This window comes from Pristiophorus japonicus, chromosome 9 (genome assembly GCF_044704955.1).
Source record: "Pristiophorus japonicus isolate sPriJap1 chromosome 9, sPriJap1.hap1, whole genome shotgun sequence".
In the NCBI taxonomy this organism is placed as follows: domain Eukaryota; kingdom Metazoa; phylum Chordata; class Chondrichthyes; family Pristiophoridae; genus Pristiophorus; species Pristiophorus japonicus.
This window is the reverse complement of record NC_091985.1, coordinates 2,819,705-2,835,100: the sequence shown is the minus strand read 5'-3', so window position 1 is coordinate 2,835,100 and position 15,396 is coordinate 2,819,705. Positions and strand designations below refer to the sequence as shown.

General features: G+C 50.3%; 1 protein-coding gene across 1 annotated transcript in view; it reads left to right on the top strand.

The window, feature by feature from the left end:
• Positions 1-15,396, top strand: part of LOC139272915 (protein EFR3 homolog B-like) — a 1,121,614-nt gene that overhangs the window by 187,168 nt on the left and 919,050 nt on the right. The window contains exons 4-6 of the mRNA XM_070889016.1: positions 5,900-6,050; positions 10,191-10,312; positions 11,567-11,716. Of these exons, the coding sequence (XP_070745117.1) occupies positions 5,900-6,050; positions 10,191-10,312; positions 11,567-11,716 (423 nt within the window). The remainder of the gene's footprint in view (positions 1-5,899; positions 6,051-10,190; positions 10,313-11,566; positions 11,717-15,396) is intronic.

The window sequence follows — 15,396 nt, the reverse complement described above, 5'->3', positions numbered from 1 at the left end:
GCCATGAATTCATTGAATGGCGGTGCAGGCTAGAAGGGCCGAATGGCCTACTCCTGCACCTATTTTCTATGTTTCTATGTTTCTATGTTTCGATGAACATGGGCAGCGCTTGGCATTGACCTATCCTGTGTGGGACATGGACAGCGCTGGACATTGGTGACCGATCCTTTGTGGGACATGGGCAGCGCTGGGCATTGACCGATCCTGTGTGGGACATGGACAGCGCTTGACATTGGTGACCGATCCTGTGTGGGACATGGGCAGCGCTGGGCATTGACCAATCCTGTGTGGGACATGGGCAGTGCTGGGCATTGGTGATCGATCCTGTGTGGGACATGAGCAGCGCTGGACATTGGTGATCGATCCTGTGTGGGACATGAGCAGCGCTGGACATTGACCGATCCTGTGTGGGACATGGGCAGTGCTGGGCATTGACCGATCCTGTGTGGGACATGGGCAGCGCTGGGCATTGGTGACCGATGCTGTGTGGGACATGGGCAGTGCTTGGCATTGACCGATCCTGTGTGGGACATGTGCAGCGCTGGGCATTGGTGACCGATGCTGTGTGGGACATGGGCAGCGCTGGGCATTGGTGACCGATCCTGTGTGGGACATGGGCAGCACTGGACATTGACCGATCCTGTGTGGGACATGGGCAGTGCTGGGCATTGACCGATCCTGTGTGGGACATGGGCAGCGCTGGGCATTGGTGACCGATCCTGTGTGGGACATGGGCAACGCTGGGCATTGACCGATGCTGTGTGGGACATGGGCAGTGCTGGGCATTGACCGATCCTGTGTGGGACATGGGCAGTGCTGGGCATTGACCGATTCTCTGTGGGACATGGGCAGCGCTGAGCATTGGTGACCGTTCCTGTGTGGGACATGGGCAGTGCTGGACATTGACCGATCCTGTGTGGGACATGGGCAGTGCTGGGCATTGACCGATCCTGTGTGGGACATGGGCAGTGCTGGGCATTGACCGATCCTCTGTGGGACATGGGCAGCGCTGGGCATTGGTGACCGATGCTGTGTGGGACATGGGCAGTGCTGGGCATTGACCGATCCTGTGTGGGACTTGGGCAGCGCTGGGCATTGGTGACCGATGCTGTGGGAGCACATGGGCAGCGCTGGGCATTGACCAATCCTGTGTGGGCACATGGGCAGTGATGGGCACTGACCGATCCTGTGTGGGACATGGGCAGCGCTGGGCATTGACCGATCCTGTGTGGGACATGGGCAGCGCTGGGCATTGGTGACCGATCCTGTGTGGGACATGGGCAGCGCTGGGCATTGACCGATCCTGTGTGGGTCATGGGCAGCGCTGGACATTGACCTATCCTGTGTTGCCTCCCTGGTGCAAGGGTCATGGATGTCTCGGAGCGGGTGCAGGACATTCTAAAAAGGGAGGGAGAACAGCCAGTTGTCGTGGTGCACGTTGGTACCAATGACATAGGTAAAAAAAGGGATGAGTTCCTACGAAATGAATTTAAGGAGCTAGGAGCTAAATTAAAAAGTAGGACCTCAAAAGTAGTAATCTCGGGATTGCTACCAGTGCCACGTGCTAGTCAGAGTAGGAATCGCAGGATAGCTCAGATGAATACGTGGCTTGAGCAATGGTGCAGCAGGGAGGGATTCAAATTCCTGGGGCATTGGAACCGGTTCTGGGGGAGGTGGGACCAGTACAATCCGGACGTTCTGCACCTGGGCAGAATCGGAACCAATGTCCTCGGGGGAGTGTTTGCTAGTGCTGTTGGGGAGGAGTTAAACTAATATGGCAGGGGGATGGGAACCAATGCAGGGAGATAGAGGGAAACAAAAAGGAGGCAAAAACAAAAGACAGAAAGGAGATGAGGAAAAGTGGAGGGCAGAGAAACCCAAGGCAAAGAACAAAAAGGGCCACTGTACAGCAAAATTCTAAAATGACAGAGGGTGTTAAAAAAACAAGCCTGAAGGCTTTGTGTCTTAATGCAAGGAGTATCCGCAATAAGGTGGATGAATTAACTGTGCAAATAGATGTTAACAAATATGATGTGATTGGGATTACGGAGACGTGGCTCCAGGATGAGCAGGGCTGGGAACTCAACATCCAGGGGTATTCAACATTCAGGAAGGATAGAATAAAAGGAAAAGGAGGTGGGGTAGCATTGCTGGTTAAGGAGGAGATTAAGGCAATAGTTAGGAAGGACATTAGCTTGGATGATGTGGAATCTATACGGGTAGAGCTGCAGAACACCAAAGGGCAAAAAACGTTAGTGGGAGTTGTGTACAGACCTCCAAACAGTAGTAGTGATGTTGGGGAGGGCATCAAACAGGAAATTAGGGGTGCGTGCAATAAAGGTGCAGCAGTTATAATGGGTGACTTTAATATGCACATAGGTTGGGCTAACCAAACTGGAAGCAATACGGTGGAGGAGGATTTCCTGGAGTGCATAAGGGATGGTTTTTTAGACCAATATGTCGAGGAACCAACTAGGGGGGAGGCCATCTTAGACTGGGTGTTATGTAATGAGAGAGGATTAATTAGCAATCTCGTTGTGCGAGGCCCCTTGGGGAAGAGTGACCATAATATGGTGGAATTCTGCATTGGGATGGAGAATGAAACAGTTAATTCAGAGACCATGGTCCAGAACTTAAAGAAGGCTAACTTTGAAGGTATGAGGCGTGAATTGGCTGGGATGGATTGGCGAATGATACTTAAGGGGTTGACTGTGGATGGGCAATGGCAGACATTTAGAGACCGCATGGATGAACTACAACAATTGTACATTCCTGTCTGGCATAGAAATAAAAAAGGGAAGGTGGCTCAACCGTGGCTATCAAGGGAAATCAGGGATAGTATTAAAGCCAAGGAAGTGGCATACAAATTGGCCAGAAATAGCAGCGAACCTGGGGACTGGGAGAAATTTAGAACTCAGCAGAGGAGGACAAAGGGTTTGATTAGGGCAGGGAAAATGGAGTATGAGAAGAAGCTTGCAGGGAACATTAAGACGGATTGCAAAAGTTTCTATAGATATGTAAAGAGAAAAAGGTTAGTAAAGACAAACGTAGGTCCCCTGCAGTCAGAATCAGGGGAAGTCATAACGGGGAACAAAGAAATGGCGGACCAATTGAACAAGTACTTTGGTTCGGTATTCACGAAGGAGGACACGAACAACCTTCCGGTTATAAAAGGGGTCGGGGGATCTAGTAAGGAGGAGGAACTGAGGGAAATCCTTATTAGCCGGGAAATTGTGTTGGGGAAATTGATGGGATTGAAGGCCGATAAATCCCCAGGGCCTGATGGACTGCATCCCAGAGTACTTAAGGAGGTGGCCTTGGAAATAGTGGATGCGTTGACAGTCATTTTCCAACATTCCATTGACTCTGGATCAGTTCCTATGGAGTGGAGGGTAGCCAATGTAACCCCACTTTTTAAAAAAGGAGGGAGAGAGAAAACAGGGAATTATAGACCGGTCAGCCTGACATCGGTAGTGGGTAAAATGATGGAATCAATTATTAAGGATGTCATAGCAGTGCATTTGGAAAGAGGTGACATGATAGGTCCAAGTCAGCATGGATTTGTGAAAGGGAAATCATGCTTGACAAATCTTCTGGAATTTTTTGAGGATGTTTCCAGTCGAGTGGATAAGGGAGAACCAGTTGATGTGGTATATTTTGACTTTCAGAAGGCGTTCGACAAGGTCCCACACAAGAGATTGATGTGCAAAGTTAGAGCACATGGGATTGGGGGTAGTGTACTGACATGGATTGAGAACTGGTTGTCAGACAGGAAGCAAAGAGTAGGAGTAAATGGGTACTTTTCAGAATGGCAGGCAGTGACTAGTGGGGTACCGCAAGGTTCTGTGCTGGGGCCCCAGCTGTTTACACTGTACATTAATGATTTAGATGAGGGGATTAAATGTAGTATCTCCAAATTTGCGGATGACACTAAGTTGGGTGGCAGTGTGAGCTGCGAGGAGGATGCTGTGAGGCTGCAGAGTGACTTGGATAGGTTAGGTGAGTGGGCAAATGCATGGCAGATGAAGTATAATGTGGATAAATGTGAGGTTATCCACTTTGGTGGTAAAAACAGAGAGACAGACTATTATCTGAATGGTGACAGATTAGGAAAAGGGGAGGTGCAAAGAGACCTGGGTGTCATGGTACATCAGTCATTGAAGGTTGGCATGCAGGTGCAGCAGGCGGTTAAGAAAGCAAATGGCATGTTGGCCTTCATAGCGAGGGGATTTGAGTACAGGGGCAGGGAGGTGTTGCTACAGTTGTACAGGGCCTTGGTGAGGCCACACCTGGAGTATTGTGTACAGTTTTGGTTTCCTAACCTGAGGAAGGACATTCTTGCTATTGAGGGAGTGCAGCGAAGGTTCACCAGACTGATTCCCGGGATGGTGGGACTGACCTATCAAGAAAGACTGGATCAACTGGGCTTGTATTCACTGGAGTTCAGAAGAATGAGAGGGGACCTCATAGAAACATTTAAAATTCTGACGGGGTTAGACAGGTTAGATGCAGGAAGAATGTTCCCAATGTTGGGGAAGTCCAGAACCAGAGGTCACAGTCTAAGGATAAGGGGTAAGCCATTTAGGACCGAGATGCGGAGCAACTTCTTCACCCAGAGAGTGGTGAACCTGTGGAATTCTCTACCACAGAAAGTTGTTGAGGCCAATTCACTAAATATATTCAAAAAGGAGTTAGATGAGGTCCTTACTACTAGGGGGATCAAGGGGTATGGCGAGAAAGCAGGAATGGGGTACTGAAGTTGAATGTTCAGCCATGAACTCATTGAATGGCGGTGCAGGCTAGAAGGGCCGAATGGCCTACTCCTGCACCTATTTTCTATGTTTCTATGTTTCTATGTTTCGATGAACATGGGCAGCGCTTGGCATTGACCTATCCTGTGTGGGACATGGACAGCGCTGGACATTGGTGACCGATCCTTTGTGGGACATGGGCAGCGCTGGGCATTGACCGATCCTGTGTGGGACATGGACAGCGCTGGACATTGGTGACCGATCCTGTGTGGGACATGGGCAGCGCTGGGCATTGACCAATCCTGTGTGGGACATGGGCAGTGCTGGGCATTGGTGATCGATCCTGTGTGGGACATGAGCAGCGCTGGACATTGGTGATCGATCCTGTGTGGGACATGAGCAGCGCTGGACATTGACCGATCCTGTGTGGGACATGGGCAGTGCTGGGCATTGACCGATCCTGTGTGGGACATGGGCAGCGCTGGGCATTGGTGACCGATGCTGTGTGGGACATGGGCAGTGCTGGGCATTGACCGATCCTGTGTGGGACATGTGCAGCGCTGGGCATTGGTGATCGATCCTGTGTGGGACATGGGCAGCGCTGGGCATTGGTGACCGATCCTGTGTGGGACATGGGCAGCGCTGGGCATTGACCGATCCTGTGTGGGACATGGGCAGCGCTGGGCATTGACCGATCCTGTGTGAGACATGGGCAGCGCTGGGCATTGACTGATCCTGTGTGCGACATGGGCAGCGCTGGGCATTGACCGATCCTGTGTGGGACATGGGCAGCGCTGGGCATTGACCGATCCTGTGTGGGACATGGGCAGTGCTGGGCATTGACCGATCCTGTGTGAGCACATGGGCAGTGCTGGGCATTGACCGATCCTGTGTGGGACATGGGCAGTGCTGGGCATTGACCTATCCTGTGTGGGAAATGAGCAGTGCTGGGCATTGACCGATCCTGTGTTGGACATGGGCAGCGCTGGGCATTGACCGATCCTGTGTGGGACATGGGCAGTGCTGGGCATTGAACACTGACCGATCCTGGATATCAATACAATAATAGTTGCCAGATATTCATGGCCGTTTGCTGTGGTGTCCCAGAGCTCTAACCTCATAATGCTGTGTGTTTGATTGCTGGTTAGGTATGTCTGTATTGCGATGGAGGCTTTAGACCAACTCCTGATGGCCTGTCACTGCCAGAGCATCAACTTGTTCGTCGAGAGCTTTCTCAAGATGGTAGCCAAGCTTCTAGAGTCTGATAAAGCAGCATTGCAGATCCTGGGAACAAATTCAGTAAGTCTACCTCCCAGACGGAAAGAAACTCACTCCAGCTAATGTGTTTTAGAAACATTGATTGAGGGATCGATTGTGGCCAGGACACCGGGGAGAACTCCCCGCTCTTCTTCGAAATATTGCCCTGGGATCTTTTGAGAGAGCAGACAAGGCCTCGGTTTAACATCTCATCCAAAAGACAGCGCCTCCGACAGTGCAGCAATGGAGTGCCAGCCTAGATGTTTGTGTTCAGTTCCTGGAGTGGGACTTGAATCCACAACCTTGTGACCCAGAGGCGAGGGTGCTGCCCACTGAGCCACAGCTGGCACTGAAGGGTCTGGTCATTGAGAACTGTTGCAAACCCTAATAACGGCATGCTATCCTCTGCCCTCCCCAAGCATTCTTGTCCTGGGCAAAGATACAGCTGAGTTATTAGATAATCACTTCCATCTGTCTTTGCTCAGAGATAAGGGAGAGCTGCTTATATTAGACGTCAGGCAGAGGCGAGCGGGACAGTGTATCGACAATAACAGCTATAGATCCATCGCGAAAGATCTTCCAAATGACCAGAGACCTGTCCCAAATAACTTGCAGCTAGGAGACACGGGCTGAAACTGGTGAGGCTCGAACTGAGAGATAAATGTGCTACTAAAATTGAACTGTTAAAGTTGGTGCAGAATTAGTGCTGGCTAGGGTTAGGACTCTGCAGCATGATCGGGCTGCTGGCCCTGATGGTTTTGGCCATATCAAGGAACTGGGCGCTGTGTTAGGCCAGCGATGTGTGGTTGTTCCATGGACTGAAGTCAGCCCACGTAGTGCCTACATTTAAACAGGGCAGTAAGTCAGAGCCAGGAACCAATCGACCAGTGACTGTCAAATTGCCTGAAGTTATTGTCAGCGGTGCAGTCATGTGGAAAGAGCAGTGGTTATGAGGGATTCTCAACATAGCATTTTCTCTGAAGCAGGTTACGAAAGGCTTATTGGGTGTTAACAGTGAAGGACTGTTCCCCCTGTTTGATGAATCAGGAGCAAAAGGGGTGGGGACTGAACAACAGGGGACTCAAGGGGAATCAAGGGATTTGGGAATCGGATGGGAACGTGGAGTTGAGATCGAAGATCAGCCAGTATCTTACTGGATGGCAATCTTCTCGATCTTCCTCGCCAACATGCTCCACCTCACACTCAACAAGCTCCCCGCTGGAGTGGAACTAAACTACAGAACCAATAGGAACCTGTTCAGCCTTCATCGCCTCCAGGTCAGATCCAAGACCGTCCCATCCTGTCATCGAGCTACAGTACGCAGACGACGCTTGTGTCTGCGCACATTCAGAGGCTGAACTCCAAGCCATCATCAACATCTTCACCGAGGCGTACGAAAGTATGAGCCTTACACTAAACATCCGTAAGACAAATGTCCTCCACAAACCTGTCCCCGCCGCACAGCACTGCCCCCCGGTCATCAAGATCCACGGCGTGGCCCTGGACAACGTGGACCATTTCCCATACCTCGGGAGCCTCTTATCAACAAAAGCAGACATTGATGAGGAGATTCAACACCGTCTCCAGTGTGCCAGCACAGCCTTCGGCCACCTGAGGAAAAGAGTGTTCGAAGACCAGGCCCTCAAAACTGTCGCCAAGCTCATGGTCTACAGGGCTGTAGTAATACCCGCCCTCCTGTATGGCTCAGAGACATGGACCATGTACAGAAGGCACCTCAAGTCACTGGAAAAATACCACCAACGATGCCTCTGCAAGATCCTACAAATCCCCTGGGTGGACAGACGCACCAACATCAGTGTCCTCGACCAGGCCAACATCCCCAGCATCGAAGCACTAACCACACTCGACCAGCTCCGTTCGGCAGGCCACATTGTTCGCATGCCTGACACAAGACTCTCAAATCAATCGCCCTACTCGGGACTCCTACATGGCAAGCGAGCCCCAGGTGGGCAGAGGAAACGTTACAAGGACACCCTCAAAGCCTCCCTGATAAAGTGCAACATCCCCACCGACACCTGGGAGTCCCTGGCCAAAGACCACCCTAAGTGGAGGAAGTGCATCCGGGAGGGCGCTGAGCACCTCGAGTCTCGTCGCCGAGAGCATGCAGAAAACAAGGGCAGGCAACGGAAGGAGCGTGCGGTAAACCAGTCCCACCCACCCCTTTCCGCAACCACTGTCTGTCCCACCTGTGACCGGGACTGTGGTTCTCGTATTGGACATAAACATAAGAACATAAGAAATAGGAGCAGGAGTCGGCCAAACGGCCCCTCGAGCCTGCTCCACCATTTAATACGATCATGGCTGATCCGATCAAGGACTCACCTCCACTTCCCCGCCCGCTCCCCATAACCCCTTAATCCCTTATCATTGAATAAACTGTCTATTTCTGTCTTAAATTTATTCAATGACCCAGCCTCCACAGCTCTCTGAGGCAACGAATTCCACAGATTTACAACCCTCTGAGAGAAGAAATTTCTCCTCGTCTCAGTTTTAAATGGGCGGCCCCTTATTCTAAGATCATGCCCCCTAGTTCTAGTCTCCCCCATCAGTGGAAACATCCTCTCTGCATCCACCTTGTCGAGCCCCCTCATAATCTTATACGTTTCGATAAGACCACCTCTCATTCTTCTGAATTCCAATGAGTAGAGGCCCAACCTCCTCAACCTTTCCTCATAAGTCAAACCCCTTATCTCTGGAATCAACCCAGTGAACCTTCTCTGAACTGCCTCCAAAACAAGTGTATCCTTTCGTAAATATGGAAACCAAAACTGCACACAGTATTCCAGGTGTGGTCTCACCAATACCCTGTATAACTGTAGCAAGACTTCCCTGCTTTTATATTCCATCCCCTTTGCAATAAAGGCCAAGATTTCATTGGCCTTCCTGATCACTTGCTGTACCTGCATACTATCCTTTTGTGTTTCATGCATATTAGACTGTTCAGTCACCTGAGAACTCACTTTTAGAGTGGAAGTAAGTCTTCCTCGATTCCGAGGGGCTGCCTATGGTGGAGCATGCTTAAGGGGCACAATGGCCTACTCCTGCTCCTATTTCCTATGTAATGTTCTTATGGGAGTAATTGGAAGCAACATTTTCACATGGAGGGATATTAGGACACGGAATTCTATACCAAGAGGTATGTTGCAGGAGTGATATTATTCAAAGGGATTTGGATAAGTATTTGAAAAGGCAGCATGTGAAAGGATACAAGGTGAAGGACAGGATAGAGTGGTTCTGGCGAAGACCTAGTACGATGGGTGAATGGCCTCCTCCTTTGCTGTAATTACTGTCAATAACCATAGAATCACACAGCAGTGATCCAGTTTGTCCCACTCCCCTGCTCTTTCCCCATGGCCATAAGGTGGAGGCACAGGGAGTAAGTGGAGAATAAGACGGAGAGAAAGAACATACGGAAATGACGGCCATGAAAAAACCAGCTGCACCCTCAAGCCTGCCCCACTCATGGTGCCTGGAGCACCCTGACCAGACTCTTCCCAACTCCCTGCAGGTTTGCAATCTCCTGGGAGAGGCCACACAATGGAAAAACCGTGGGGGGAATCAGGAAAACTTCTCTCCAACCACTTCAGGAACTGAAAGCCATCCGGGAGGTTACATTGACCATGCGTACTGTATCTGCTAATGCACTTACCTTTCATACGAGGCCATCTCTGCCCCAGTCAAGAACACTTCCTGCTCCCTCTTGAACACATCGCACATTCTAGAGGCTCCCTACTCTCTGGGCAAAGAGTCACCGCCCAATATCCCGTCTATCCCTACTTCAGCACAGTTTAAATGCTTGTCCCCTGGCCTTCCCCAATCTGTCAAACTGAAATAATCTATCACTCAGTACTCGTTCCAGCCCTTTCATTATTTGGTATACCTTTGTCAGGTCTCCACCCAGTCTACACCACCCGAAAGTCAATAGAGCCAGCACTTTCAGCTTACCCGAGTAACTAAGGTTCTTCAAGCTGGGGGATCTTTCTTGTAGCTCTCGACTGAACCTTACCCAAGGCAGTTCTACCCCCACCGTGAGAGACACTGGGAGGGAGCGGTGCAGCCAGGAAGCAGTTACAGGAGAGTGAGGATTGAGGAGAGCAGCGCTCTTTTGATTGGTGTTAACTAGAATCTATTTTACTAAATAGGAAGTTTTCTTTCCTACAGTTCATAAAGTTTGCCAACATCGAAGAGGACACGCCATCATATCACCGAAGCTATGACTTCTTCGTGTCCCGGTTCAGTGAAATGTGTCACTCTGGGCACGACGACGCGACAGACAGGACCAAGTGAGTGGATATCCAGCACCATTTCATGTGACAGGCGTTGGGACTGATCCTCAGCTCACTCCGACTGTTCCATTTAGGGTTTCTAAAGAGCAGCTAATGATCATTCAAGAGAATGGTCCCAGCTGGCTTTGGCTGACCATTTTATAGTTAGATTATTGGGGGAGAAGTTGGGTAGCGTCCCATTTGGAGGGGGGGGGGCGTGTAAGCAGCCATGATATTGGGGTTACTGCCCCCGAGAACAAATGGTGCACAAAATAACCCGCTCCACTTGCTCTGTGGGGCGTGAGCGGGGCAGAAGCGAAATGAGAGGGGTGCAGCGCTACGCACTGGGCCACGTTAAAGGGGCGGGCCAAGCTGCTGGGGAGCACTGAACCGGGTGCCGTGGCTGTAAGGTCGCGGCACGGACCCCACGTTCCAACATTCAGCAGGCCACGGCCGGTAAGTGGGCCGGTGTTCTTTCCGAGAGCCACCTCCCCTGTAAGTAGTGCCGCGCGTTGGGCTACAGCCCGGTACACACCCCCTGAACCTGTCGCTGACATCGCCCCCCCGCAGCTTCAGAGGGCGCTCCTGAATCTTTGCTCCGGGGCGAAAACGGGTCGCTGCGCGCAGCGATGACATCAACACCGCCGGTGAGGCGGAGCGAGGTGCTACCAATTACCACCACCGCCAAACTCCCGTGGAATTTAGCGGAGTCATTAGCGGCACCACGCCGAGGCGGAAAATCGTTTGCGCCCCATTAGCGCCCCCCGGGGGTTGCCAACGGGAGGCGCATACAACCCGAGTTTCTCCCCTGTGTCTGAAATGCCATTGGCCCCATGCCGTTGGTGGAAGTGTGGTGGAGAGGGAGCTGTGTGCTCACAGCCAAGGATGCTGTCCTTGTCCCAAATTGTAGGCTTGGTGTCACCCACCTGCATGGGGCAAGCTGCCTGCCCCGACTCACCCACAGCTACCTGGGGGCCAAAGGCTAAGGTCATCCATCTCCTTGAGCTTCGATTACTTTAAGCCAGGCAGCTACTGGGACCTTTTCAAAGGCCTAAATGGAATGTATGCCCGTTCTCAGATGGCAAGGATTCAACTGAAGCCTTCCAATGGCGGACTGGGCAGAATTCCTGGGATTTCCTCTCTCAGACCAGCCCCTTTGATATGGGCATAGGTTGGAAGACTCGCTTCCCTTCTCCCTTCCTACTGGACCTTAAGGAAGCACATTACACAGGGTGGGATTCCTGGTACCGTTTGCTCTGTTCCTCCCACCAGAATCCGCATGGCTGGTATAAAGGGTCTGCAGGGCGTGGTGAGGAAGACGGTGAATGATGAGCTGCAAGCCAACATCTGGGAACCCCAGCACATGGAAAAGATTGTCCCATCCCTCCTCTTCAACTTGCAGCAAGCAGAGGAGACTGAGAGGTAAGCCAATGCATTCCTTCCTTCCTCTGTCTCTCTCTCTTTGTCTGTCTGTCCCCGGCCCCCTCCCCCCATGCGCAAACCCTGCACCTTCCTGCTCGGTACAGTGTATAAACTCGCTGAACGCTTTACCTCCCACAGACTGCGAGTGACAGTAAGGTCAGTCATGATCAACCTTTATTTCACCCATTATTTCAAGGGATTTTCCAAAGGCTATGTCACGGTTATATAGGTGAACATATTTTGTGGTCATTATGCCATCTTTATTTAAGGAGGGATATATTTACATTGGCGGCTGTTCAGAGAAGGTTCATGAGGTTGGTTCCTGAGATGAAGGAGTTGTCTCATGAAGAAAGGTTGAGCAGGTTGGGCCTATACTCATTGGAGTTTAGAAGAATGAGAGGTGATCTAGTGGGAGGACAGAAGATTGGGAAGCTTTTAAAAGCCAGCAAAGAATGATTAAAAAAATAATTAAGGGAAGATAGACTATGAAAGTAAACTAGCACAAAATATAAAAACAGATAGCAAGAGTTTCTGTAGGTATATAAAAATGAAAAGAGTGGCTAAAGTAAATGTTGGTCCCTTAGAGGACGAGACCGGGGAATTAGTAATGGGGAACATGGAGATGTCAGAAACTCTGAACAAATATTTTGTATCAGTTTTTATGGTAGAGGACACTAACAATATTCCGACAGTGGATAGTCAAGGGGCTATAGGGGGGGAGGAACTTAACACAATCACAATCACTAAGGAGGTGGTACTCAGTAAGATAATGGACTAAAGACAGATAAATCCCCTGGACCTGATGGCTTGCATCCTAGGGTCTGAAGAGAAGTAGCGGCAGGGATAGTGGATGCATTGGTTGTAATTTACCAAAATTCCCTGGATTCTGGGGAGGTCCCAGCAGATTGGAAAACTGCAAATGTAACGCCCCTATTTAAAAAAGGAGGCAGACAAAAAGCAGGAAACTATAGACCAGCTAGCCTAACAACTAGTGGATGTGGTGTATTTGGACTTCCAGAAGGCATTTGACAAGGGGCCACATAAAAGGTTACTGCACAAGATAAAAGTTCACGGGGTTGGGGGTAATATATTAGCATGGATAGAGGATTGGCTAATGAACAGAGAACAGAGAGTCGGTATAAATGGTTCATTCTCTGGTTAGCAACCAGTAACTAGTGGGGTGCCGCAGGGATCAGTGCTGGGACCCCAACTATTTACAATCTATATTAATGACTTGGAAGAAGGGACTGAGTGTAACGTAGCCAGGTTTGCTGATGATACAAAGATGGGAGGAAAAGCAATGTGTGAGGAGGACACAAAAAATCTGCAAAAGGACATAGACAGGCTAAGTGAGTGGGCAAAAATTTGGCAGATGGAGTATAATGTTGGAAAGAGTGAGGTTATGCATTTTGGCAGAAAAAAAATCAAAGAACAAGTTATTATTTAAATGGAGAAAGATTACAAAGTGCCGCAGTACAGCGGGACCTGGGGGTACTTGTGCATGAAACACAAAAGGTTAGTATGCAGGTACAGCAAGTGATCAGGAAGGCCAATGGTATCTTGGCCTTTATTGCAAAGGGGATGGAGTATAAAAGCAGGGAAGTCTTGCTACAGTTATACAGGGTATTGGTGAGGCCACACTTGGAATACTGCGTGCAGTTTTGGTTTCCATATTTACGAAAGGATACACTTGCTTTGGAGGAAGTTCAGAGAAGGTTCACTGGGTTGATTCCGGGGATGAGGGGTTTGACTTATGAGGAAAGGTTGAGTAGTTTGGGCCTCTACTCATTGGAATTCAGAAAAATGAGAGGTGATCTTATCGAAACGAATAAGATTATGAGGGGGCTTGACAAGGTGGATGCAGAGAGGATGTTTCCACTGATAGGGGAGACTAGAACTAGGGGGCATGGTCTTAGAATAAGGGGCCGCCCATTTAAAACAGAGATGAGGAGAAATTTCTTCTCTCAGAGGGTAGTTAATCTGTGGAATTCGTTTCCTCAGAGAGCTGTGGAAGCTGGGACATTGAATAAATTTAAGACAGAGATGATCATATTAAATAGCGGAGCAGGCTCGAGGGGCCGTATGGCCTACTCCTGCTCCTATTTCTTATGTTCTCATCTTATTGAAACAAAAAAGATTCTGAGGGGGCTTGACAGGGTGGATGCAGAGAGGATGTTTCCCCTCGTGGGGGAAATCTAGAACTCGGGGCCTTAGTTTCAGAATAAGGGACCGCCCATTTAAAACAGAGATGAGGAGGAATTTCTTCTCTTAGAGGGTTGTAAATCTGTGGAATTCTCTGCCTCAGAGAGCTGTGGAGGCTGGGTCATTGAATATATTTAAGACAGAGATAGACAGATTTTTGAATAATAGGGGAGTCAAGGGTTATGGGGAGTTAAGGCCAGGATCAGATGAGCCGTGATCTTATTAAATGTCGGCGCAAACTCGAGGGGCCGAATGGCCGACTCCTGCTCCCATTTCTTATGTTCTTATAGAGCCCAATAGTCCCATCTATAATAATTGGATAACAGCAGCTAAGCGAGTTCAAGCTGAGGGACACATGTACAGGTTTGCTGTTCTATTCTCGTTTCCTGGTCTTATGGTGAGCACTGGCTTGCTTCCAGACATCCCTGGTCTGGATTAACAACAACAACTTGTATTTATGTAGCACCTTTGACATAGTAAAACATCCCAAGACGCTTCATAGAAGCGATTATCAAACAAAATGTGACACCGAGCCACAAAGGAGAAATTAGGGCAGGTGACCAAAAGCTTGGTCAAAGAGGTACGTTTTAAGGAGAGGGTTCAAGGTGGAACGAAAGGTAGAGAGGCGGAGAGGTTTAGGGAGGGAGTTCCAGAGCTTGGGACCCAGGCAGCTGAAGGCACTGCGACCGATGGTGGAGCGATTACAATCGGGGATGCTCAAGAGGGCAGAATTGGAGGAACGCAGATATTTTTGAGGTTTCTAGGGCTGGAGGAGGTTACAGAGATAGGGAGGGGTGCAGGGGCTGGAGGAGGTTACAGAGATAGGGAGGAGTGTAGGGGCTGGAGGGGGTTACAGAGATGGGGAGGGGTATAGAGGCTGGAGGGGGTTACAGAGATAGGGAGGGGTGTAGGGGCTGGAGGAGGTTACAGAGATAGGGAGGGGTGTAGGGGCTGGAGGGGGTTACAGAGATAGGGAGGAGTGTAGGGGCTGGAGGGGGTTACAGAGATAGGGAGGAGTGTAGGGTCTGGAGGGGGTTACAGAGATAGGGAGGGGTGTAGGAGCTGGAGGGGGTTACAGAGATAGGGAGGGGTGTAGGGGCTGGAGGGGGTTACAGAGATAGGGAGGGGTGTAGGGGCTGGAGGGGGTTACAGAGATAGGGAGGGGTGTAGGGGCTGGAGGAGGTTACAGAGATAGGGAGGGGTGTAGGGGCTGGAGGGGGTTACAGAGATAGGGAGGAGTGTAGGGGCTGGAGGGGGTTACAGAGATAGGGAGGGGTGTAGGGGCTGGAGGGGGTTACAGAGATAGGGAGGGGTGTAGGGGCTGGAGGGGGTTACAGAGATAGGGAGGAGTGTAGGGGCTGGAGGGGGTTACAGAGATAGGGAGGGGTGTAGGGACTGGAGGGGGTTACAGAAATAGGGAGGAGTGTAGGGGCTGGAGGAGGTTACAGAGATAGGGAGGGGTGTAGGGGCTGGAGGGG